The sequence below is a fragment of the Denticeps clupeoides genome, chromosome 10 (assembly GCF_900700375.1).
Source record: "Denticeps clupeoides chromosome 10, fDenClu1.1, whole genome shotgun sequence".
In the NCBI taxonomy this organism is placed as follows: Eukaryota; Metazoa; Chordata; class Actinopteri; order Clupeiformes; family Denticipitidae; genus Denticeps; species Denticeps clupeoides.
Window position 1 is genome coordinate 596,928 of NC_041716.1, and position 26,664 is coordinate 623,591.

Here is a 26,664-nt window from a genome sequence, read left to right on the forward strand (position 1 = left end):
CTCAGAGGACCGGAGGAGATCCTCCGGAGGACATCATCAGACATGGGACACGCACACACGTCTGTTCAGGAACAGTTTCTACCCACCGCCATCAAACTGGCGAATTCCCAGCACGCCGTCCCCTGTAACGCCAGGACTCACTGGACACACACACACACACCTATTCTGCCATCATTATTGTTTAAGCTCCGGTTTTAAACCCAAAATACCCGGAAAGAAAATCAATAAACACACGAACAATGGCAGACGGGCCGCGCCCTTCCATACGTTCCGTACGCTACGCACAAGCTGCGTTTCTACATGATCTGTGCAGCCATTTTACTGAACCAGCGCGGAACCGGATTCCGTTTCAGCGGAGAGCAGACGTGGGAGTAACGAGGGAATCGTGGAGCCGCCGTTCGCCTTCCAGCTGACGCATTTCCTGACTCCGCCCCAGACCCGGTCGGACCCCGCAGAGACACTGAGCAGATCTGGAACAGATGCAGGGCCTCGGCTCCAGATGTGACCCAGCAGAAGCCAGAAAGACGGCGTGTAGCAGAACGTCCAGAGGAACCAGCACGTTCCGCAGTCGTTCGTTCGTTCACTCCCGGCCTTGAGGTTCCTTTACTAGGTCACATTCCCACCACTGCAGCAGGGATTTGCTGGAAGACTCTGATGTAGAAAGGTCTCTGAAGGACACATGCTGATGGCATCCAGTGGGTGTCGGATTTATGTCCATTTAGGACGGAGTCCCCCGACGCCGGCGGGTGGGCCGTGTTTACACACCTGGAAATGTCCCATAATCCCAGTATTCCTGACTCACCCGCATTCCAGAAGCAGAATCCCACCTAATGAGCGGAGCCAGCGTGTCCAGGATCTCCATGAGGTCCAATGACGTGGAGCGCCACGCCCATGTGATGCGAATGAGCATCTCCCACAGCACTCCGCCTGGGAGTAAATGTCCCTGCCCGGGTTCACTAACCAGCACAGATCAGACGTTCGTTTATTTGAAGGTGCAATTGTGGGTGATTTTGACGTTCCAGGGGTGTCACGTTGCACGTAGGATTGTTCAGATAGGGTGACCCAGGTTCAAACCCCACTTACTACCATCGTGTCCCTGAGCAAGACACTTAACCCTGAGTGTCTCCAGGGGGGGACTGTCCCTGTAACTACTCTGGATAAGGGCGTCTGGTAAACGCCGTAAATGTAAATGTTTCCTGCGGTGCAGGTACGGGGGGGCGGGGCATCGTGATGTAATTGGCGGTTGAACAGCAAGGTAAAAGTCGGTGACCTTCTGGAAGGCCGCAGTTTCCGGCTCCGCGCTGCCGTCATTTCCCTTGTTTTTAAGGAAAAAAGGAAAAGTTTTTTGCCGCGCAGACACGTGCTACTTCCTGTCCGGTGGCAGGAAAACCTCGAGTATTAATAGCAGCGCGTTGGCGTCATCTGATGAAGCCTCTCCAGACACGCTCTTACATGAAGACACAGAGTCCCAGGTTCGAACCCCACTTACTACCATCATGTCCCTGAGCAGGACACCAGGGGGACCGTCCCCGTCACTACTGACTGGATAAGGGTGTCTGGTAAATGCTGTAAAATGTCCCAGATGTCTGTCAACCCAGATTAGACAAATCCAGTCTATAAACAGCAGGTCGCGATACCGCCATTTAATTCACCTGACACCCCTGCAGCTCTAAAGCCAGGGGCCCCGGGGCCCGGAAAGGTGTGCTCCGCCCCGCCCACTTACCAGGCGGAGACCACAACAAGACAAAGAACCAAGATACGACGTCAGAGTCCCGCCTACTCCAGCACGGGGGTTAACGCCCACCACCACTCCCACTCGCGACAGGACATGTACACAGCGTCCGTTTCTGAGGGTTTTGGTGGTTTTCTAGTTTCTAGTTAGTCAGCCTGGTGAACAAGGCCTCATCTCACTGGTTTATTTCAAATGTAACTTGGAGAAATTGCTGGACGCATCGTGATTAATCGATAATCGTAATGGAATCGTGAGACGATGGAAGGTTCTTGGCGTGGGTATTGATGATGGTGGGTTTCTTCTCGAAACGCGGCCTCGTGGAGAACGAACACAGCAGCATGAAGAGGCTGGCGGTCAGAAAGCACCTCGCGAATGTGGGCTAATCTGCGATTACGGGTTAATCCCAGTCGTTCCCATCACCTGAGGTTACAGAGCGACTTGCTACACGGCCGATATTTTTAATCAGTTGTTCCAGAAGAACAATATGTTGACAATTTGAAAACATTTGTTTCCGTATCGCTCCTTCCCAACGTTTCTTCCTTTCCCTTTTTCTCTCTCCTACAGTTTGTTCCTTGTGTGCAGAAGGGTCAAGTGTCGGGGTGTCAAAGCCCACTGGGACGTCCTGTATGTGATTATGGGCTAAATAAGAAATAAATAAATGTTGTTGTTGTTGTTGTTGAATAGAAACCCTTGTAGATTTGACCATTTTTCCGTCCTGATGCTAACTGTCCAATTAGGAAGGTGTGTATACGGGCGGGGCAGCGGGAGGGTCTCATGGAGCAGACGAGGGGGCAGCTGACACGAATCTGCAGCAGGAACGAGGTCGGCAGGAAATAGAGCAGAAGCAACAAGAGCATGTTGCAAAAAGCGCTCCCAGGCCCAAGCTGCTGTCGCCACACAGCTTCCGAAAAAGATTCCGAAAAGATTCCGCACAGCTTCCTTAAAGCTTCCGCACAGCTTCCTTAAAGCTTCCGAAAAGATTCCGCACAGCTTCCGAAAAGATTCCGCACAGCTTACGAAAAGCTTCCGAAAAGATTCCGCACAGCTTCCGAAAAGATTCCGCACAGCTTCCGAAAAGATTCCGCACAGCTTACGAAAAAGATTCCGAAAAGATTCTGCACAGCTTCCTTAAAGCTTCCGAAAAGATTCCGCACAGCTTCCTTAAAGTTTCCGCACAGCTTCCGCACAGCTTCCGAAAAGATTCCGCACAGTTTCCGCACAGCTTTCTCACAGCTTCCAAAAAGATTCCGCACAGTTTCCACACTGTTTCCGCACAGCTTGGGAGCGTTTTCTTGAGGTTCCAGGGAACCTACTTCCAGGCTGGTAGTAGCCTAGTAGGTAACACACTCGCCTATAAACCAGAAGACCCAGGTTCAAACCCCACTTACTACCATCGTGTCCCTGAGAAAGACACTTAACCCTGAGTGTCTCCAGGGGGGGACTGTCTAAGGGCGTCTGGTCAATGCTGTAAAAGTAAATGTAGATCATGCCGCTGCTGCAGATTACTGCAGGAGAGTGTTGGGGGTTAATCGGGAAAATTCCACATTAACAGCCACGAGAATCTGCTATTCTGGTTTTATTAAAGTAACAGAAGCATCGCGGCGCCCGGTCAGCGCGAGCAGCGGCAGCGTGAAACGACGACAAGGACGACGCCCACAAATATCAAACTGAAAAGCGTTCTGATGGCTCAGCTGTGGAAATAACACACCAATGACAATAAAGAATAACATATTTTTACTTCAAAACCATTTTTAAATGTAAAAAAAACAACAAAAGCTCCTTTTCGCCACCAAATGCTTCGTTTAGTTCCTGTTTAATATTTTTTTTTTTAATTTTGCCAGAAGCACCTCAATTTCGGCCCAAATTTCTGGTGGAGTTGCCATGGAAACGCACCTGAAACCTGTCCGGGAGCGCAGCGCGAGGCGCATCTGATGCTGCGTTATGGGACGTTCGCTCTCGGGCTGTGATATGCAGGATTCATTTCGGGAGCACTGGGATTAACTTGTATGGACAGAGTTAGGAGGTACCTTCTCCTTCCAGTTCATGAGCCATCTCTGTCATCATCAGTCGCCATCAGTCATTAAATTAGGCCGAATATGCAACATCAGCAGAAGAAGGTGAGGAGAACAGGTGGACAGAGTGGACATGAGGTGGGACGCGTGATGGACCTCCGCTCGTGTTCCCGGAGGCCGTCCACGCATCTCCAGGGACGCTCGGAGCCGCCTGATGATGCAACTCTGCAGAAGAGCTGGAAACTCCCATCACCTCATCATCTGATCGGCTTTCCAGGCGGCAGGACATGAGCTTTCTTCGTCCGGAGACAGAATTCCTCTCGCTCAGCAGTTCTGAGCCGTGACTCACCGGCGCGGATGGCGGCCATTACCCCGCCGATCACGCCGCTTGATGGAAAGAAGCGCGCACGCCGGCCCGTCCTGCAGCAGGAGACGGGATGTGGGCGTCCAGGAATGCCGCCCGTGTTTATCTAACCTCGGCAGGCCCGGCGTGAGGCAGCGTGGGACACTCGGCAGGCCCCGCCCTCCACCCCACTCGCTCCCGGGTCCCTTCACTGTGCAGCCGAAAGTTCAAGCGCCGGCCAGTCAAATCGATTCATGCAAATAAAAGCGCCACATGTCCTGTAGTCATGACGACGCAGAATCGAAGTTATTACCACACACCCAACCCCACACTTCTCCTGCTGACCTCTGACATTCCGAGGAGCTCCCACATCCTCCGCCACCCAGCCGATGACGGTGACAGTGGTCCCTCACGGCCTGTCCCCAGGACATAGGGGTGGTAGTAGCCTAGCGGGTAACACACTCGACTATAAACCATAGTCTACTACCATCGTGTCCCTGAGCAGGACATTTAACCCTGAGTGTCTCCAGGGGGGGACTGTCCCTGTCACTACTGACTGTAAGTCGCTCTGGATAAGGGCGTCTGGTAAATGATGTAAATGTAAAATGTAATGCACTCGCCTGTAATAACCGCGGTTATAATAATGCAGGAAATAATCATCTTCGTTTGGAAACGCATGATTTCCTCCCCGCTGAAAATCACGCGTTGGTTTATTAAATAAGGATAAATAACGGTGAATAATCATGCGAATAATCATTTTTTTTTTTTACGAAAACCCCCGAAACCGCATCAATCTGTTGCTTTTCGCTGCGCGTCGGCGCTGCGCCTCATGTGGGGGTTTGAATTGAGAGTTTGGGGTTCTTTACCGGAATCTGGGTGAATCTTTGACGCATTCTTCAAAATCCACCGTCATGTTTGCTCATCGCCCGCTGGTGCCGGTGGGGAAGGAGGGAAGCAGCCCGGAGCTCCGGCGTCCAGAGAGGCAGCGCCGCTTCTCGGGCTCCGCTGGTCCGCGGCGGCGTCCAGGGCTTCTGGAGCGGAGCGCCGGGGAGCGTCGCCCAACTCCCAGCCCGCGGGAGACGCGCAGACGCGTCCGTGCGTCGGGCCCGGAGACCGACACGTAGGGTCCAAAAACACCGGCCTCCGCGGAGAAATAAAACGCCGCGGCAGACGAGCAAACGCGGTTCGTTCGGCTCCGCGGCTCAGCCCACGATTCTACGCTAAACATCACAGACTGAAAATGTGCGCCGACCCCTACAAGAATCCGATTCAGCGAGTGAAGCGAGCTGTCAATCCCGCCAAGAAATGATAACCAGATATATGACGTGCTTACATCGAAGGGGAATTATACGATCAGCTGCTTTCAAAGGATATATACATATAAAATACGAATATTAAAGGGGGTAAAGCCGATTTTGTCCTCATTTAAAGCCAGTTATTTGCCACGGGGTACATTCAGCTTGTTTTCCATATTTGTAGTTTGGGTTAGTAACAGGTCAGAGGTCATTGTGGTGGATGTTGTCACTAAATGAAGGTATTAAACCATGTTTTTAGTTTCCTACTTGTCATTTTTACAAATAACACAAAAATCCCCGGAATGAAAATATAAATAATAATAATAAAAAGACAATACTAATAAATCTGTCTTCTCTTTTGACCCCAGTGAAGCCCCCGTCACCTGAGCCCTTTGTCAGGTCGCATGAACACGCGGTGGCTGTTACAGTAAGAGTCCGCGGCCCGCAGGGTAACATAAATGGTTCAAGACGAAGCATAAATCCCGCTTTTCCTGCCAGCGCCTCGACTCTGGGAGTTTGGCTGGGTCGCCCTTCTCTGACGGCCTCTCAGAACTTCCCTCAAATGACCCCTAAGCTTTGGCAGTAAAACTTTACTGGCCCCTTTTTGTGCAGCAAAACGCATTATTTGTTCCTTTTTTATGAGTTCATTACGCGTCTTCAGATGCCTGCACAGAGTCAGCTGAGACAGAGTAAAGTCGACGTGAATTTACTTCACTTTCGAAGGCCTAGAAAGACGGAAAAAAAAACGCCTTTTCTACTAAATTCCGAATCCCTTCAGCGCTGCCTGCGTCCAGGACCGGAGACGCCGCGTATGGTTTGCAGATGTGTTGGCTGGTGCGCACAGTAACCGTTGCTCCTTCGCAAGTTTGCCGAAAGTGGAGGAACAACAATACGGACACGAGATCGTGCGAAAGCGCTGACAGCGCAGGCCTGGCGCGTTGCTGTGGGAACAGGGGCCCTCGGTTTACAGGCTCGTTGAAGAACACGGACTAGATCCGTGGAGAGCCACCCTGGTGAAACTCTTCTTCTTCCTGACAGTACGTGTGCGTTTAACTGTTCGAATGTCATGTGCCGGTGAGAGCGAACATCTCGTCTGTTGGCAGGTCACCTTCTCTTCTTCCTGCTCGGCTCCTAGCAGCGGAGTTGCTGGAATTTATTGAAAGATGGTGCCAGGCATCCAATAAGTATTACAGAAGTCGCTTCTTGACATTACAACTGCAGTCAAATGCAGCCATATACATACAAGTTTACATATACATATATTTTCCAATACATATTTAGTGTTTCTAGATTTTACAGTGCACATTTTATACTTCATTGTTTTTTTACTATTATAAAGGTTTATCTTATCTTATCTCTTCATATAAATATACCAGCTGTGATTCCTCTACATCGCTCTACAGCTCCTCCAGATGACGGGGTGGCCTGAGTCCACCATGTCGTGCACGTTGATCTGAGCTCGATAATCTCCACGGCGGCCACTAATTGTGCCGTAGTATTAATTACACGGCTGGGATCGAGCGTGGCAACGCCCGGGACAGCTGGGTAAGAGTCTGGCCTCGACCTCTTCGGCCGCAGCCTGCCGACGCGGTGCAGGTAGAAGCCGAAGAGGAGGCTTTTATATCAGCGAGCGCGTTTCCTTTCAGATTCCAAAAATAGAGCATCATTAATTCACAGGAAGCTGGAGCCGCGGGGGGAGGGGGGCGGCAGATTTCACTCGGGCCTTTTATAGGACGCCTATTGTTCAGGCGTCTCCCAGCCGGGGCTGAACGGGATGATCTCACACCATCTGAGAGCCTCTTGTTGGGCAAAAGTCGGGAAGTTCCTGGGTCTTAATGAGCTTCCATTGTACTTGTTTATTCCTGGTTTATTTGACCGACTTCATTTTACTCCAGTTGGTCAGATGCAACGAGGAAAAAAAAACATGATGAATGTGATCAATACCAGAAATGAATGTCGTCAAACATTCCTATAGAGTCCCTACAGTCATCAGGACAAAGTGACCAAAGTAAATATGATTTGACCTGTATTTATTTATATTTTACTTAGTTTGTGTTATTTTACTTGCGGTTCAATGCTTTTTATAACCAGTTTTTGGACTGGATTGATTTAATGAGAAAAAAAAATTGTTAAAATGAAAAGGCAAGAAACACCAGTCGGTTGGCGCTGCTGCATGGGAGACGTGACGGGACGGGACGATGGGACGTTTTCACGTCACCATACAGTAAAATCATCCTTTCTAATGACTGGTCTCCATTCATAATTAGAGAAGCGATATTAGCGTGCATGTACACACTTCCACACACATCTTACGCAAATGCGGTGATGAATTCCGATTTCTTATTCCTCCACCTCCCATGTCCACCCCCTCCCTCGCTTGCTCCTTTTCTCCCTCTGAGATCAAAGTGCTGGTGTCTTTTCTTTCCAAAATGTCTCTCTTTGGGGGGGTATCTGTTGAGTCAGCAGGCTGAATTGGAAATGCGGGCCGAGCTGCAGCGAGGAGCCACGGTGGGAATTTGAAACTCAGCACTCATCTGGAGGGCCGCGCGTCTCCGTCTTCGTTCGGACGTGGGGGGGGCGGGGGTTCGAGGCGCTCTGTCACTTCACATTTGGCCTGCTGACGCGCGCCATGCTGCCTGGGAAGGTGACCTACTTTAGCTCCGTCCGCTCTGCAGGAGGCAGAGAACGCGGCATGCGGCATGCGGCATGCGGCATGCGGCGCTCCCCCGTCCGACTGCAGGTGCAAGAAGCTGCGAAATGCTGCGTGTGTGCAGCATAGAAGCACGTAGCTGCATCTCCCACCAGTCACTTTGTTCCATTATTCATCCCCTGCAGGCCCGTCGTGCAGACGCAGAGCTGCGCTCCCATTGGACGAGAGCTGATGAGCGCTAACGCGATAATGCACAGTTCATCTCAGAGAGCACACAAACAAGCTCTAATGCGGCTCAGAACTTGATCGTGATGAGGAGGAGTCTGGAGTCTCCGGGTTCCAGGGCGATGGTGTCGGATTGACCGTTAAGTCCATTAACTGCATAGCCGCTAAGTGCAAAGTTGCTTGCATTTGCTTATTTGGAGGGGATCCCGGATTAAGGATTAAGAAACAACACTGACTGCTTTAAAAATGGCAGATCTCAGTCAATCTGACCATTTTTATTTGTACAGCACTTTTTGAAAGTGAAAAGTGACGTGATTGTCATTGTGAGACACAGCAGCACAACACATGGTGTCACGGTGAAACGTGTCCTCTGCATTTAACCGTCACCCTTGGTGAGCAGTGGACACCATGACAGGCACCCGGGGAGCAGTGTTTGGGGACGGGACCTTCATCAAGGGGACCTCAGTGGAACCTCGGTGGACCGGGATTTGAACCGGCAACCTTCTGATTATGGGTCCACTTCCTTAACCGCTAGGCCGCCGCTGCCCCTGGACGAAAGGAAGAAACCTTAAGAGGAACTAAGGCTCTTCTGGTCAGATGACCCTGGGAGGTGAGATTGAGTGAGGAAATGATTGCAGTCCAGTCATGTGATCTGCATCATCAGTAGTGCTCTGGGATTCATGACTCACCTGGATCCATTAAACAACTCATGAGTCACAAATCTGAGGTCTCCATTGAATCGAATCATTTGAGTCCTGTCTACACCATTGTAAATTGTAAACTCAGGCACATAAATGCATCTGATAATCATTAAAGCATCAATTACTACCATAAAACTTGCCGAACTTACAGTTTGGGGACTAGTGGTTAAGGAAGCAGCCCCGTAATCAGACGGTTGCCGGTTCGAATCCTGATCTGCCGAAGCACCGTCCCCACACACTGCTCCCCGGGTTAAATACAGAGGACACATTTCACTGTGTCACAGTGTGCTGTGCTGCTGTGTCTCACAATGACAATCACACACCATCTAAATCTGAGTCGCTTACAGACGTGTTAGCGCTCCGTCAGAGCATGCGGCAGTTCCTCTGGCCTGAAACGTAACCGAATCGGAATCGCTCAGCGATCTGGGTTACCGCTACTAAACCCGAGTCAGATTCTCAGAGATCTTCAATGTTCTACAACAGCCATGAAATGTCTGAACTCACATGAAAAGTCTTCAGCTAACTTCTGGTGGGCTCTGACCCCTTCACACCATCAGTAGTTACAGGGACAGTCCCCTCCTGGAGAGACTCGGGGTTCAGTGTCTTGCTCAGGGACACAATGGTAGTAAGTGGGATTTAAACCTGGGACGTGGTGGTCTTCTGGTTAATAGGCGAGTGCCGACCCTGCCCACCCTGTGAGCAGTGGGCAAGAAAACACTGCTCCCGGGGAGCAGTGTTTGGGGACAGTTTCTTGCTCAAGGGGACCTCAGTGGCACCCTGGAAGTTCTCCACCCCTGAAAGCATCAAGTCCCTTCACTTGAGGCTGGTGGTGTTCGAAATGCATGTTCATCCTCAGCATGATACCTGCGAGGATCATTTTATGAGGACTTGACATTTCCAGGACTGCTACATGCAGCACAACATTGTGACCCAAGAGGACAACGGGATTATGGAACGACTCTGAGAATTTGCCGGAGAGGCGCAGTAGACATCGCTGAAGGCAACCATGATTTATTCAGGAGCTTCTGTTAATGCTGTTACCAAACCAAGTAAATGTTCCAGCCGCTCCAACCTCCCCTCCCACGCAGAGGGAACAGGGGTTCGGAAAATTTCCTCGTCGGGGCCCTGGACTGAACTCTGCAGGCTGGCGACGCATTGGTCACTTGTTCACTGTAACTGGGGTCACCACATGTCCCTTAAAATATGGAATCATCCTGTATTTGGCAACGAGGTGCGTGCCATTTATAATCCTGAACGAGAAGGGGGATTAATGCAGGATCCTTGATTTATTGGGGTCCAAGGCACTAGTGATTGGGTAAGACATTCAGGATCTAAGCCAATCAGAAGCGGTGGAGGGTGGAGAGACAGCAAGACATGTGGGAGGAGTCAAGCCCGTGGCTCGAAAGTATTTGGGAAAAGTTCATTTTGGAATTTTCTGTGGCATTTTAAGGTATAAAGTGACAGTAAGTGCTGATATCACTACCAGTTTATAACTGAAAATGTTTTTTAAGCAGTTTACTGTTCAAAATAAAGTACATCAAGTAATTATTATGAATCATACTTTCTTGAAGCCATCTGATGTGTGATTTGGCACTCGGTGGTGACCCTGGTCCTTCAGAAAATGAAATATGAGGTTCATCAACGCGGAGAACATGAACCGTTTCTGCTGGGAAGCTTTGATGGAACAGCAGATTAATTATTCAGAACCAGGCCGAGAACGAACCTGACAAAACCATCCAGGATGGCAGCAAACAAAGCAGCATGGGACGTAAAGTGGGTTCTTGTGTAGGTTCCATGTTCGTCTGTTTCATTACATCAAGAACAGAATTGAACTTTTTGCCTATTTTTTTCGTCCTGACAAGGTAGGTAAATCCCAGAAATCAGCCCACCCCTTTTTGACCTTTCTGTGCCCGGGACCCAGTCCAGAATCCTTGTCTTGTGGCAGCAGGAAGCAGGAGGATGTGGGAATGGTGCGTTGCTAGGCGATACACTTCCCACAAATCCATCCAGCTCTGGATTGTACCAGGTGGTGAGTTTGGGGGGGGAAGGGGGGGGGGGGGACCATCTGCTCCCATTTACTGTCGGGGTCAAATCCTAGAGCAGAGATCAATGCTGGGCCAATTTCTATCATTTACGAGCTCCACCGCAGGCAGGAACACCCAACCTTCGCTCTCGGGTGGGTTCACCCCGCCCACATTACCACGGTTTTCACATAAATACTTCAATCCGTGTCACATATCACACATAAAAGTGCTTAACCCCCGGCGACATCCATTCATTTATTATACGCTGTGCTGTAAAGTGGAAGGCAGCTGAATTAAACATATTTCTGCTTAGATTTCCCTTGATTTGCTTTGACAATTTCTGAGCACGATGTGGATTTTTTTTTAAATGGGGGTTGGGTTCTGAGTTCTTAGTCTAATGGTATTTACACATCAGGTCCTTGTGACCAAATAAGGCATTTCAGTGATGGATATTTTAAAGCACTTACGTAAGTCGCTCTGGATAAAAGCTTCTGCCAAATGCTGCGCATGTAAACATATAGATTATTTAAAGGAGAGAGAAAGATGAAGCAACTCATAGCATCCTTATCATTTCTCAAGGAATTTTTGGGATGAGGATCTTCAAAGTTCCGTACAGACCACAATCAAATAACAGAAAACATATGTTATGCCATGTAGTGTTTTATTTTGTAGTTGTTTCTTTTGCTGCACCACCTTAAAAATGGCCTGGGCTGTATTTTCCCAATGCTTTATAACACCACATTCACCAGTTCACCTGAATTAAAGCGCCTGATAACCTGCATGTTGGTGCCGGTAGTGGGCGTGGTCACGTTGACTGGGGTTAAAGCGCCTGATTACCTGCGTGTTGGTGTCGGTAGTGGGCGTGGTCACGTTCACTAGGAATTAAAGCGCCTGATAACCTGCATGTCTGTGTTGGTAGTGGGCGTGGTCACATTCACTAGGAATTAAAGCGCCTGATAACCTGCATGTTCCTGTTGGTAGTGGGCGTGGTCATGTTGACTGGGGTTAAAGCACCTGATAACCTGCGTGTCGGTGTCGGTAGTGGGCGTGGTCACGTTCACTGGGAATTAAAGTGCCTGATAACCTGCATGTTGGTGTTGGTAGTGGGCGTGGTCACGTTCACTAGGAATTAAAGCACCTGATAACCTGCATGTTGGTGTCGGTAGTGGGCGTGGTCACGTTCACTAGGAATTAAAGCGCCTGATAACCTGCATGTTGGTGTCGGTAGTGGGCGTGGTCACGTTCACTAGGAATTAAAGCGCCTGATAACCTGCGTGTCGGTGTCGGTAGTGGGCGTGGTCACGTTCACTAGGAATTAAAGCGCCTGATAACCTGCGTGTTGGGTTTGGAAGTGGGCGTGGTCACGTTCACTAGGAATTAAAGAGCCTGATAACCTGCATGTCTGTGTCGGTAGTGGGCGTGGTAACTACTGATTGTAAGTCGCTCTGGATAAGGGCGTCTGGTAAATGCTGTAAATGTAAATGTAGTAGGAGTGTGAAAGGGGGAGATGGACACAGCGCTGCCTGGGCAGGTCACGTACTGACAGGAGGGGGTTAAATAGTCATGCCTACAGGCCACTCCCATTTTAAAACTCTAGTTTATTTCTTTTTAATTCCTCCTGACTCGGATGTTCTGTTCTGACATCAGTGAACACGGCCCACACTCTGTATGGAAAATAAAACCAGTGCTGTTTCTTGTTGGCAGAATAACTGAAGGTGAATCATCATCATCATCATCCTCCTCCTCGTCACCGTCATCCGAGCAGCATGCGTGGAATGCCGGTGGAGAGATTTTGTGAGTTATGTGAATGAACTATTGACGGTCGGGCCTCTGGGAGACGCCGTCGACACAAAGCCTCTTTGAGACAGTGTGGGGTTCAGGACACGGAGTCAGATCAGACCAACCAAAACCACGACACGACCAGCGAGCAAAGAAGCCTGGTATGAATGTCAAGGTACATTTCTCTCTCAAAATACTCATTTCTTGAATAATAATAAAGATCTCGTTCCCATGATGATAAGTGGCACCAACGCTGAGCTAATACCTTGATGGACAATCTCTGGACAGATATACTCCAGTGTCCCCTGATGATGAACAGCATACGTACTGCAATGGCCATCAGCCTTTGCTCATTGACACTATTCCAGGTGACAGGCAAGGTCCTGCGGGGAGAACCGAACCCAGAGGATTCGCATGCAGTGCCTTGCATATGATTCCTGCTGTGAGACGAGATCCATTTTAGCACCAGCTGACGCAGGGAATGTCTCCATGAGGCATCTTCAGCCTCTCAGGTCATGCTGCATTGAGATTAGTCGCCCTTAAAAAGGAAAGTCAACACTATTGGCTATAAATAAATATATAATTTTAATGCAAAATGTTACTTGATGGACGCAGTCTGTCTTGTAGCACCATCTAGTGTTCATATCTTATCGTACCACTTCTGCAACTGTTCCTCCATTTTCTGCCACCACATGAAAACCGGCCCGTCTGACGTATCATCCAAAAACCAACCCCAGTAATACTGAACTTCTATTCATGCGTGCTGATCCAACCTCGGAAAATTCCCTCTCCTGTTTCCAATCTCTCTCTCTCCTGGCTGGTCCTCCTCCAGCTGATCTCAACCTCCCCAAGTTCTCCCACACTACTCCCCTGCGTCTCTGTAGCTGCCCGCATCAGATTCATAATGGTATTCTTCATCGATGGTAACTTAAGCACGTTGTAAGTCGCTCTGGATAAGGGCGTCTGCCAAATGCCGTAAATGTAAATGTCATAATACTGATGCCTGCCTACAAAGCCAAGGAAGGGTCAGCAAAGTCAAAATTCTCATTTTATTCGTCACATACACAGTCATACACGGCATGATATGCAGTGAAATGCTTTAGCGACTGCTATTGACCTCAATACTGCAAATATACAAGTGAACCAATGTGCAAATAATGCAAAAATAACCAAATGTCTGAAGATTCTCAGTCATCCAGGTGAATTGACAAAGTTCTTTGGATGCAGAATGCAACGTCTCTACATTAATGAAAAAGTCCAGTTGCCATGACTCAACTTTCAGACAACATAACCAAATGTTACACTTTGTTTTTAACATAAATATGTGTAATAGGTAGGTGTGCAAATGTGTAAAGTGAAAGTAAAGTAAAAAAGTTTTGCAAGATTCTGGGGGAAGAGTCCAGAAGTGAATGAAAGTGCTGGAGTGTATTAGTGTTCTGTCCTGTGTAGTGGTATAACCTGCGGGAAGAAGCTCCTCCTACCTCCTACCTCAGATCTCTCCACTCCTCCAGCTCTGGGGCCACCATCTAGACTCTTCTCTGTCTGGGGACTAGCTGGTGGAAAATCTTTCACTAGATCAGGGGTGTTCAAGACGGTTGTCTGGGCCACCCACGAGAGGCTCACGTGATCGGTGTCATGGTTTAGTCCATAGGCCCTCAATATAATCCCACCACGGGCTTCCAAGACGCCAAGTGGATTTTTTTAAAAGCTTTTACAGCCTTTTATTGTATAATAATGTGGCCCATCAACTTCACTGAATTAATTTCCCATCAAAACTGAACTTTTCTACACTCACTTGCTATTTCGCAGGTTTTGTGAAGATGTCGCCTTGGTCAGTTCCACCATCTGAACAAATTTTATGCGTGGGCCATACTTCATTATATTTTTTTGAATTAGCAACTTCGACACCCTGCTAATAAAATACATTATTTCAGTTAAATATATATTTAAATTATATATATCTGGCTCTGACAAATGCTGTAAAGGCAAAATGGTTCCAAAGGACCCGGCTTTGCATGGAACGTCCCTCTGAATGTCCCCACACGTGGGTGGTTAGTAGTGGGTGAACGGTACAGTTTTACCCACAGCTGCTTTCCGCTCGTGTGCATTTCAAATTAGAAAAACACAGACACGTCGCACAATAACTCACAAAAACAACGCTTTACGGCCCCCGACGCTTCCTGTACCCTACACCTGCAAACCACACGACCATGTAACTTTCCTACCCAGATGCACCAGCAGGCCCGTAGTGGAGGAAGTGGGCGGAGCCACGCAGGAGGTGGGCGGAGAGAAAGACGCCACATGTGATGAGAAGTTGAGATTTCTTCCATTAGGAGCATCGTAGGCCGCGTCCGTCGCTCTGTAACGATCTCCATCGTGTCCACCAAGCCGCCGCTGGTAAGATCTTCATCGTGTGGTCCTAGACGAGGGTAAGATGACTTTGGAGAAACTCGTGTACGTTTGTGTGTGTGATTTTAGCGGTTCGACTGCCAACATGAACCCAACATCTAACTGGACCAACTCCTCCAGCCCTGGTGACGAGTGCCCCTCCAGCGCGGACTTCCAGTTCCAGCTCTTCCCGGTGGTCTACTGCCTGGTCATGACCCTGGGGTTGCCAGGCAACCTGGCGACCCTCTGGGCCTTGGTGTTGAAGAAGGCGCGGAGGAGCCCGTCCGACGTCTACATCATCAACCTGGCGGTGGCCGACGCCGCCTTCCTGTGCACGCTGCCCTTCCGCGTCCACTACCACCTCCACCACAACGTCTGGGCGTTCGGGGGCGTGGCCTGCAGCGTGACCGGCGCCGGGTTCTACGCCAACATCTACGTCAGCATTTCATTCATGACCTGCATCTGCGTGGACCGCTACATGGCGACCGTGCACCCGCTCACCTACCTGCGCCTGCGGAACAGCCGCTGCGCGGTGCTGGTGAGCGCCGCCGTGTGGCTGGTCTTCGCCACCGCCATGGCGGCCTTCGTCCTGCTGGGGCCGCTGGACACCCCGCAGGACAGCTGCTTCGAGGGCTTCTCGGACGAGGAGTGGGAGAGGCGCGTGGGGGCGTACAGCGCCATGGCCCTGCTGCCGGGCTCGCTGCTGCCCACCGGCATCATCCTGGTCTGCTACCCGCTGGCGGCGCGGCGCATCGCCCGCATCGGGACCGGTGCGGCGCGGCGCGCCCTGCGCCTCATCTACGCCGTCCTGGCCATCACCCTGCTCTGCTTCCTGCCCCACCATGCCGTGCTGCTGCTGCACCTGCTGCGACGCACCCACGTCCTGCGCCGCTGCGACTGGGCGGACGGCGTCTACAAGGCGCGCCGCGCCACCACCGCCCTGCTCAGCCTCAACAGCTGCCTGGACCCCGCCCTCTACTACTTCAGCCGCCCCGGGTGGAGGCGGCCCGGCCTGGGCCGGCTGCTGCGGCCGCCGAGGACCAGGGGGGTGTACGTCATCGCCGCAGACCCGCCAACTCGTCCCGCTCCACCGCCATCCTGCCACAGAAAACTTCCAGAAGGGAACTAACTCTGTTCATTATAACGTATTATACATGTTCTCATTCAAGCTAGAAAAGCTGAAACTTTTTAATACGCAGATTAAAAAAGTATAATAATAATAATCATACATGGAACATCTACCAAACTGGAACAAAGTCTTGTTTACTGGAAATTAGTAGAAATACACACAGTATTTACATGAAGTGTGATTTTGTCACGTTATCACTGCAAAAATTGTACTGGCATCATAAACATAAATCTATGTCACTTCAGCAAAGTCCAGCAGGAAGTCCTTTCTTCAGCAGGGTGGACATGAAACTTCCCAGCTCTTCGTCCTGGAAGGGGATTGTGGGAGTTTAGCCGAGTGTTTTACACACGTGGACAAAATTGTTGGTACCCTTCAGTCAATGAAAGAAAAACTCAAAATGGTAACAAAAACAACTTAAATCTGACAAAAGTAATAATAAATTAAAATTCAACGAAATTTAGCTAATAAAAGTCAGACATTGCTTTTCAACCATGCTTCAACAGAATTATTTAAAAAAATAAACATGAAATAAACCTGGACAAAAATGATGGTACTCCTAGAAAAGACTGAAAATAATGTGACCAAAGGGACATGTTAATCCAAGGTGTGTCCACTAATTAGCATCCCAGGTGTCTACAATCTTGTAATCTGTCAGGGGACCTATATATAGGGCTCCAGGTAGTCACGGTGTTGTTTGGTGACATGGTGTGTACCACACTCAACATGGACCAGAGGAAGTGAAGGAAATAGTTGTCTCAGGAGATTAGAAAGAAAATTATAGACAAGCATGTCAAAGGTAACAGCTATAAGACCATCTCGAAGCAGCTTGATGTTCCTGTGACTACAGTTGCACATTTTATTCAGAAATTTAAGATCCATGGGACTGTAGCCAACCTCCCTGGACGTGGCCGTAGGAGGAATACTGATGACAAATAAAGAGATCCAAGGTGAACTTCAAGCTCAAGGAACATCAGTGTCAGATCGCACCATCTGTCGTTGTTTGAGCCAAAGTGGACTTCATGGGAGACGACCATTGTTGAAAACAAATCATAAAAGAGCCAGGCTGGAATTTGTCAAACTGGACAAGCCACAAAGATTCTGGGAGAATGTCCTATGGACAGATGAGACAAAAATTGAACTTTTTGCCAAGGCACACCAGCTCTATGTTCACAGATGGAAAAATTAAGCATATCAAGAAAAGAACACCATTCCTTCTGTGTAACATGGAGGAGATTCTGTTATGTTCTGGGGCTGCTTTGTTGCATCTGGCACAGGGTGTCTTGAATCTGTGCAGGGTACAATGAAATCTCAAGACCATCAAGGGATTCTAGAGAGAAATGTGCTGGCCAGTGTCAGAAAGCTTGGTCTCAGTCGCAGGTCAACAGGACAATGACCCAAAACACACAGCTAAAAACACCCAAGAATGGACTATTCTTAAGTGGCCTTCTATGAGCCTTGACCTCAATCCTATTGAGCATCTTTAAAAAAGAGCTGAAACATGCCGTCTGTAGCCGTCTGGAGCAGTTTGCTCATGAGAAGTGGGCCAAAATACCTGCTGAGAAGAGCAGAAGTCTCATTGAGGACTCGTTTGATTGCAGTGATTGCCTCAAAAGGTTGTGCAACAAAATATTAAGTTAGGGGTACCATCATTTTTGTCCAGGCCTGTTTCATGTGTTTATTTTTTTTAAATAATTCTGTTGAAGCATGGTTGAAAAGCAATGTCTGACTTTCATTGGTTAAATTTCATAGAATTTTTATTTATTATTACTTTTGTCAGATTAAAGTTATTTCTGTGACCATTTTTTGAGTTTTTTTTCATTGACTGAAGGGTACCAACAATTTTGTCCACGTGTATCAATCTAAAAATACTTTATTAGTAGATGCAGAGGTGAGTTTGTACCTGATAGCTCCAGGACAGCAGGATGATCTTGAGGTTGGGCTCCTCGGCCGTGGACGAGACTTTGACGACGATGGACTCCACCATGACCGTGCTGTCGGGGAGGTGCTGGATGGTGTAGCCCTTCAGAATGCTGCAGGAGAGACGAAACCCGCCCAGCGTTACTAGATCGAGTTCGAGCAACGTTTAAACAATGTGACCGCGTGTGACATCGACAAACCGGCCACATAAAGCACAGAACATGTAGACATCAAGAAGATGGACAGACATGGAGCGATAAAACGATGCACAGAACGCATCAGTCGACTGCGGCAACTAAAAACTGGTGAAATGTCAACTAATGCCACATGGCTGCCATAATGTCAATAAATCACCACCCATGATGGATGTAGTATGATTTTACATATTTATAGTTTTCTCACTTTTATTCAGCATTTATTATTCCTCAGAAAACAAGCGATGGAGGATAGACAAACAGGAAGTCTGAATGTTTTCTTGCCAGGCCAAGTTCTGACGAACAACGTGGCCACTCGACGTGCTGCTCCAGCCATTTGGCCAAAGAACCCTGTGTGTGTGTGTGTGTGTGTGTGTGTCTGTCTGTGCGTGTGTGTGTCATAACATCTTGTTTGAATAACTTCTTCCCCACAATAAACACACCCAGCCTCATTTCTGACTCTTCACTCGAACCTCAGACTACAGAATCTCTCTTCTCATGCCGGACTCAACTCTCAGCTCCGTAATCAGAACGAATGAAACGAATCACGTTCAGCACCATGCCTGCTGCAGTACAGAGCCTGTGTGTGTGTGTGTGTGTGTGTGTGTGTGTGTGTGTGTGTGTAGCGACCTTTTAAGGTGTGTGTAGATGCGGGTGAGTGTGTCGGCGTCGCTGTGGGGGTCCTGAAGCTGCACGTGACAGGTGAAGCGCAGCTGGTGCTCACTGAGACCCAGTTCCTTCAGGGCTTTCTCTGGAGAGAGCAAACGCAGACTCTATATACACACACACACACACACACACAAATTACAAACGTTATCCTGAGGTCAATGAAATATGAAATATGTTCGCATGAGAGGAAAACCTACATTGTCCTTCATGATGAGGGTCCCATGTAAGGTGCGAGGCTTTTTAGGGTCGGGCAACGGTCCTGGAAGCCAAGAAGGTGACGTGACTAATATGAAGCGTGTGAACAATTTTAATACAGTTATCGCAACGATTAACAGACAGTTTCAGGTTAAATCTGCTGACATCCCACAGAGCTGGAGGCGTGGCTGCTCTAACAATGCAGAAGTTACACTCGTATTGTCATATACACGTATATATGTGGGACAATGAAGGGAATAAATTCATTATTATACATTCTTCATGTGATGAATTAGTACAGATAAATGCAAAACACTATATGATGCCATGAAAAGAGACAATTTATCCTTAAAAAAGGATTTTATTAAGAAATTGCCTGAAACAATTATACAATTTCTATAATTTAATTACTTGGATTTAATTTAATTAGTAGAACTGTAATGAAAATCAAAATGAGTAGTTTAGATGCAAAGACTAGCGTATAAAACCCCAGCAAATCCCCTGTGCAGTTACCTAGCAACCAGACAGAAGCATATCAGCGTGCCTCATTTGTCTAACGTGAGGAACGATCATGAGAAGTTAATTTGCCCAACCGTACCTCCGAGGGCCATTTCCCTCTTGAGCAGATTCAGGGAGATGTCTACAGGGACGCTGGGGTTGGTCTCCACGGTGGCCGTCTCTCCGTTGGCTGGCATGAAGCAGCTGACACCTGGTGTCACACACAGACTATGATGATGGCCGTGAACCAGAAGAGCCAGGTTCAAATCCCACTTACTACCATTGTGTCCCTGAGCAGGACACTTAACCCTGAGTGTTTCCAGGGGGACTGTCCCTGTAACTACTGACTGTAAGTCGCTCTAGATAAGGGCGTCTGGCAAATGCTATAAATGTAAATGATGATGAATGTGGTTGTGGTGGTGGTGATGATGATGATGATGATGAATGTGATGGTGATGATTATGATGATGGTGGTGGTGGTGGTTGTGGTGATGATGAGGATGATGGTGGTGGTGGTGGTGATGATGATGATGAATGTGGTGGTGATGATTATGATGATGATGATGGTGGTGGTGGTTGTGGTGATGATGATGGTGGTTGTTCACTCACTAAACTCCTGCTCGATCTTGTCCTTCAGGAACTCCATCTTCTTGGCCTCACCGTGCACCAGCAGGATGTTGCGCGGCTCCGCCATGCGGATGAGCTGCATGATGCCCTTGGCGTCGGCGTGGGCACTGAAGGACATGTACTCCACCTGCAGCTTCACCTCCAGCTGAGGAAAAAGCAGCTATTAAAACCCGGCGGAGCTCGGGTGGGGTTGGAAAAGGCAGCATTAATCAGTACAGAACAATTCACACCGTGGCCCTTCCTTCCATCTCCAACTTCTTCTGGCCGTTCAGGATCTTGTGACCTATGGTGCCTTGAACACAGTAACCAGGCATGATGACCTGATGGAGGCAAAAACAATAATCTCTACGTTTCTCTCACTTTTGACAAAATAAATAAATAAATCAAATGACAAGTGAGACAATAAACGAAGAGAAAAAAGCTCACCATGTTCTTCTCATTTCCTGCCCACTTCTTAAATATCTGCAGGGACTGACCAGCATGCAACATTCCGGGAGCAGCAAACACCACCTGTGGAGGAAGGCGTGTGGGTATAAAAACTGGGAAGAAACACGTCCAGGTTCCAGGCGTGGAAACGCACCATTGGCCCGGGGTTGTCAGCGTACGAACGGTCGAAGGGCTTGATGTGCTTGAACTCAAACATGTTCCTCTGAACAAAGGTCTTGCGGATCTTCTGGTTGGTCCAGGTGATGAAGAGCTTGTAGTAGTGGTTGGCCTTCTCAGTCAGGCCAGTGGAGAAGTAGATGGGGGCTTTGTGGTTCATCCTCTCCCTGAAAAAAAAAAAAAAAAGATCACGTCTCACGAGCGAACACCACAAGCGTGGACCATACTTCTCTTCCCACGCACCAGAACGTCTCCAGCAGAATGCAGAGCTCCTGGGCTCTTCCCAGAGCGAAGACCGGAATAAGAACCTGGACACAAAACAAGAGGTTGAGAACAAGAGAGACGACGTCAGAATGAAACACCCCTCAGGTCTCCTCACCTTGCCTCCTCTCTCCACGGTTTCATGGACCTTCTTCAGGAAGTCCCTCTCCCTGCAGCGCTTCGAGTCTCGGATGGTGGTGGCGTAGGTGGACTCTGTGATGAGGATATCTGGACGACATTTGTCAATCCAAGCAGCACTGCAGGAAAAGCAGCAGGAGAGTGAGAACACACACAATTTTACTTGTAGGTTTATTACAAGCGGAGGAAAAGGATTCTTCTGACCCCAAGTGTCTGTCCGGCGTCATGTTGTAGTCGCCCTGAAGATGTCAAACACAAAGCAGCAATTCACCCGACGTCCAGCCGATTTCACCCTCACACAGAACCAGCAGCAATGAAACCCACCGTGTAGATGACCGACTCGGAGCCGACTTTAATCTGCACCATCGCCGCTCCCAGCACGTGGCCGGCGTAGTACGCCTTGATCTCCAGCTCATCGTCCACCTGGGCAACGAGAGGAAGTGGTCACGCCACAGAACGGTCTCCACGACGGAGGTGAAGCGGACAGAGACCTGCACTGTCTGGTGGAGATTGATGGGGACCACTTTCTTCATGCAGTCTTTGATCATCTGGGAGGTGAAGAAGTTGGTCTCCCCCTTCCGGTCCACCGTGATCTTCCGGAAATCCTCCAGCAGGATGGGACAGATGGCCTTAGTTGGGTGGGTCATGTAGATGGGCCCATCGTAGCCCACCATCTCGCTCATGTAAGGCAGAGCCCCACAGTGGTCCAAGTGGAAGTGGCTGTTGGTTCGACGGGGTGAGACATTTTATGGAAGACTTCATCACGGTCTTCATGTCTTCATACACTCATTTATTTGTATGATATTTATTTAACCTTGGTGACAGTGGGCTCGATGGTTTGGGATTCGAACCCACAACCTTCCGATTACGGGTCCACTTCCTTAACCGCTAGGCCACCGCTGCCCGCATGCTGCACTTGATGCTGAAAGAAACACGTCTTAAAACAAACCTGATGATGACGCAGTCCAGAAATTCTGTTAAGCGTCCATTCTGGGTTATGTAGGAGAAGTCAGGGAAACGCCTCTATGGAAATGAGAAGTTAAAACAGATTTAAACGTAGTTCGTTCAACCAGACGATTCACCACATGAGGTTCTGTATTAAAAGTCCCCTGACAATTTATTTTGCTTTTATATCAGTCGTGTTTGTCCCCTAATTCTGTATGTGAAGCTCTTGGTGCAGAATCACAGCAACTTTGATCCAATGAGATTTCCCCAGGACGTGCCGTTTCGGTGTCTGTAGCTTTGAATGCTAATTAGGAGGAGGAGAGGTGAAACCGCTGGAACCGCTAGGCCACCACTGCCCCATCTTTATCAAGCGATCAAGCAGTTTAAAAGTCTCTCGTCTCACAAGGGGACAGAGGCGGGACGAGGAGGAGAGCGGCCTATTGAAGTTGAGGGGCATTCGCAGAAATTACATCAACACCATTCGCTAAACAATGTTTGGTGCAGACAGGAAGGTGTGTCGACGTTTTTCCAAAATAAATAAATTCCCCTTGTGACGTCATAAGGGGACAAATTCCAGTAAAAACCAGAACGTTTGACATGTTCAGCTCTTAAAACAGTTGTGAGTGGAACGAGAGCATTTTAAACTCTTTACTTGTCTCAACCACTCGATCATTTGATAAAGACGCTTCTGTTTATGATGATGAATATTTCCTGCGTCACGACCACGGAGCTCTGCGGGTTTCTTACGTCGTCGTTGTAGCCCATGTGCATCCCGCAGTCCAGCATGATGTTCTTGCCTCCGACGGAGACCAGGATGCAGCTGCGCCCCACATCCTGACCCGCACCTGATGAAGAACCCACGACCGTCACACGGCACCCTGCATCACGGCGTCACGCAAAAACACGCCGTTGCTTACCCAGTGGAGTCACTTTAATATCCGGCATGCTGCAGGCAGTCTTCACTCGGCGTCCATCTACCGATCTTCAACTCGGGTTTCAAGGTCGGTTTTAAGAAATCCTGATATTAATAAAACAACACAACAAGACCAGTAATAATATTATACATCGATAACTAGCCGTACACAGCGGCCATGCTTACTAACAACAGTGCGCATGCGCAATGTCACGGCTTTGATAGGCTCGTTGGTCATTAAGTTATCCAATCAGATAAGATGTTTAGAACACGTGACATTTTTTACCGAATGTTATTGGCTGGAGTGGCCGGGCGGAATTAGGAAGTAATCTTCTTTCTGTTCAATGACCGTATTAGAGACGCGTCCATGGCCGTGGCGGTTCCTCGGCGTCGTCTTTAGGTATTTAATTCAGTGAAGACATGGCGGAGCCCGCTGCCGAGGAGCAGAGGTTCAGTTTGAGGGAGGTTCTGGACACGTTTAGGTCGTGCCTGTCGGAAAACAGGGAAGTGCTGGTCGCGGACTACGTGGCGGGGTGGCGAGGGCTCGTCAGGTGAGCTCACCTGAATCTTACAGGCTCTGGCTGGTTTGGCGAAGCTGCAGCCGCTCTGCAGTGGTCCAGGGCAGGACGGGGTCAAGGGTCACTGATGCACGTGAGGGGTGGAGTCTGGTGCGACCGTGGATCTGCTGCAGATGGAAGGGAGCGGACAGTTGGTGACAGTGGGCAGCCATGACAGGCACCCGGGGAGCAGTGGTGGCCTACTGGTTAAGAAAGCACCCCCGTAATCAGAAGGCTGCTGGTTCGAATCCCGGCCTGCCAAGGTCCCACTGAGGTCCCCTTGATGAAGGTACCGTCCCCACACTCTGCTCCCCGTGCACATGTCATGGTGGCCACTGTCACCAAGGGTGACGGTTAAAAGCAGAGGACACGTGTCACTGTGTGCCGTAAAGCGACTGATTGTCATTGTGAAACACTGCAGCACAGTGGGGTTCGGACCCACAACCATTCGATTATGGGTCCAGTTCCTGACCTGCTAGGCCACCTGCTGCAACACTGTGCTGCAGAGTTTCACAACGACGGTCTCTTCACTGTCACTTTCACATCATGCACCTCGTCCTGATCCGCACGTAATTCTGCTGTTTGCACTGCTGGTTGGATGCGGTGCTGTAATAACAGTACAGAGTTCATATTTAAGTTATCGTTGCTCTTTTCAGGTTCCTGAACAGCCTGGGCAGCGTCTTTTCATTCATTTCTAAAGACGCCACCAACAAAATCCAAATTCTGGACAACTTTCTGCAGAGCGAGAACAGGGTGCACTACGCCAGCGTCCAGTCCATGGTGCAGTTCGAGCTGGAGAACGAGCTGGTGGATCTGACCAAGAGGGGCAAATTCCCCGAGTCGGGCTGCCGCACGCTGCTGAGGCTGCACCGCGCCCTGCGGTGGCTGGAGCTCTTCCTGGAGCGCCTGAGGACCAGCGGCGAGGACGGCAAGACCTCCGCCATGTGCTCCGAGGCGTACAACGAGTCCCTGGCGCAGCACCACCCCTGGATCGTCCGCACGGCCGCGGGCGTGGCGTTCTGCGCTCTGCCCGGGCGCGCCACGTTCTTCGAGGTGATGAACGCCGGCGCGCCGGACCAGGTGGTGGCGATGTTGGGCGATGCGCTGCCACTCATCTCGGAAGTGTACCAAGTCGTGGAGGACGTGTACGCGCACAACGATCTCTTACAATTACCGTAAATTATTCCTGAAGGTCGTTTAGTTAATTGATTGATTTAATAATGTGCGTATGATATTTTTATTTAAATACATGTTTCCTCCACCGTACCTCATCATCTACCTGACGCCGAAACATCTGAGGGAAGAACCGGGGAAATTATACATGGTGTACGGCGGGTGAAAATAAAGATTTTACTTCACTTGTCTAGTGGCGTGGATGGTGCAGCTCGTACGTGTACGTACAGAATATATTTATACAGGCCTGCTTTTCAGGTCTTATACAGTCCAAGCTTTCTGCTTCAGTGTTTTCAGGTCTTTTTGTCAGTTGTTTCTGTGTATTGGAGAAGAATGGGGTGGTAGTGGCCTAGTGGGTAACACACTCGCCTATGAACCAGAAGACCCAGGTTCAAATCCCACTTACTACCATCGTGTCCCTGAGCAGGACACTTAACCCTGAGTTGCTCCAGGGAGACTGTCCCTGTAACTACTGATTGTAAGTCGCTCTGGATTACATCAAGTTTGTACAAAGAGCCGATATGGCAAGTTGTCAGAATTTGTCCCCCCGCCTGTTCTTAGTTGGATAGTTCTGGAACGTGGACCCAAATTTTCAATGTTTTGTTCCCTGTACCACTAAGTTCTCACTTTGGCCTGATGGTGCTCCATCATGCTGGAAACGGCATCGTTCTTCACCAGACTCTTCTTGGATGGCTGGGAGAAGCTGCTGTGGGAGGAGGTTTTGGTACCTGCTTCTACCTGGGTTCTTTATTCATGGCTGTGTTCTGGAGTAAAATTGGGAGCGAGTTCACTCCCTTGGCCGAGAAGCAGCCCCACACATGAATGGTCATGTTGGCACGAGACAGGACTGATGGTAGATCTCACATTTCTTCATTCTTCAAACAATCGAAAAGGGGCTTCATCAGAGAAAATGACGTTACCCCAGTCCCCAGCAGTCCAGTCCCTGTACTTCCTGCTGAATATCAGTCCGTCCCTGATGTTCTTCTTGGAGAGAAGTGGCTTCTTCTCTGCCTTTCTTGACACCAGGCCGTCCTCCAAATGTCTTCTCACCACTGCGGGTGCAGATGCCCTCACACCCGCCTGCTGCCATTCCTGAGCGAGCTCTGCGCTGGTGGCACCTCGATCCCGCAGCTGAACCATCAGACGGTCCTGCCGCTTGCTGGACTTTCTTGGGCTCCCTGAAGCCTTCTTCACAGCACTTGAACTTCTCTCCTTGAAGAGTTTGCACCTAAATCAACCCTTTATCAGATCATCGATCCTAGTGGCAGGAATATGCACAACGATGACTGAGCGAGTTTCCTCGTAGGTAACCCTGGTTAACGGAGGAAGAACAAGGATTTCAAGCATCGTCCTCCGGTCTCCATCAGCAGGACAGAAGGATCTCCAGCCTTGTGCTCCTCAACACGCTCACCTGTGTTAACCAGAGGAGCACTGAAAGGATCTCAGCAGGTCCTTTTGTGGCAGGGCTGAAATGCAGTGGAAATGTTTTATTGGGATTATGTTCAAGTGGGACTTTGTAATTAATCTGATCTGATAATATTCTGGAGTTATTATGCAAATTACTGAAATAAAAATGCAAGCAGCAATTTTGTCACAAATGGTGGTGAAAAACATTCTCAAAACTTTTGGCCACAACATATATACACAACCACAGCATCAATATTTTTTTTTATGTACTATAATCATATACAGTACA

General features: G+C 49.0%; 4 protein-coding genes across 7 annotated transcripts in view; 2 read left to right on the forward strand and 2 right to left on the reverse strand.

The window, feature by feature from the left end:
* LOC114798359 (arf-GAP with coiled-coil, ANK repeat and PH domain-containing protein 3-like) overlaps positions 1–5,107 on the reverse strand; it is a 33,410-nt gene extending 28,303 nt beyond the window's left edge. For all 4 annotated transcript variants that reach the window (XM_028993999.1, XM_028993998.1, XM_028994000.1 and 1 more), the window contains exon 1: positions 4,954–5,107. In XM_028993999.1, coding sequence (XP_028849832.1) covers positions 4,954–5,000 — 47 coding nt within the window. In that variant the 5' untranslated portion in view covers positions 5,001–5,107. The remainder of the gene's footprint in view (positions 1–4,953) is intronic.
* Positions 5,108–15,035: 9,928 nt separating this feature from the next.
* On the forward strand, positions 15,036–16,473 carry LOC114798843 (lysophosphatidic acid receptor 6-like). Its single transcript, XM_028994856.1, has 2 exons — positions 15,036–15,158; positions 15,240–16,473. The coding sequence occupies exon 2, from the start codon at positions 15,256–15,258 to the stop codon at positions 16,276–16,278; it is 1,023 nt and encodes a 340-aa protein (XP_028850689.1). The 5' UTR covers positions 15,036–15,158; positions 15,240–15,255; the 3' UTR covers positions 16,279–16,473.
* On the reverse strand, positions 16,393–23,432 carry LOC114798842 (integrator complex subunit 11). The gene is made up of 17 exons (XM_028994855.1): positions 23,243–23,432; positions 23,073–23,170; positions 22,330–22,403; positions 21,872–22,100; positions 21,705–21,803; positions 21,585–21,619; positions 21,361–21,499; positions 21,225–21,289; positions 20,959–21,148; positions 20,805–20,888; positions 20,609–20,698; positions 20,361–20,523; positions 19,852–19,962; positions 19,256–19,317; positions 19,020–19,162; positions 18,179–18,308; positions 16,393–16,585 (listed from the first exon to the last, which is right to left on the reverse strand). Exons 1-17 carry the CDS (start codon positions 23,268–23,270, stop codon positions 16,520–16,522), a joined length of 1,806 nt encoding a protein of 601 aa, XP_028850688.1. The 5' UTR covers positions 23,271–23,432; the 3' UTR covers positions 16,393–16,519.
* A 115-nt stretch (positions 23,433–23,547) lies between these two features.
* Positions 23,548–26,509, forward strand: LOC114798620 (ceramide-1-phosphate transfer protein-like). Its single transcript, XM_028994475.1, has 2 exons — positions 23,548–23,789; positions 24,452–26,509. Exons 1-2 carry the CDS (start codon positions 23,659–23,661, stop codon positions 24,972–24,974), a joined length of 654 nt encoding a protein of 217 aa, XP_028850308.1. The 5' UTR covers positions 23,548–23,658; the 3' UTR covers positions 24,975–26,509.
* The last annotated feature ends 155 nt before the right edge of the window (positions 26,510–26,664 follow it).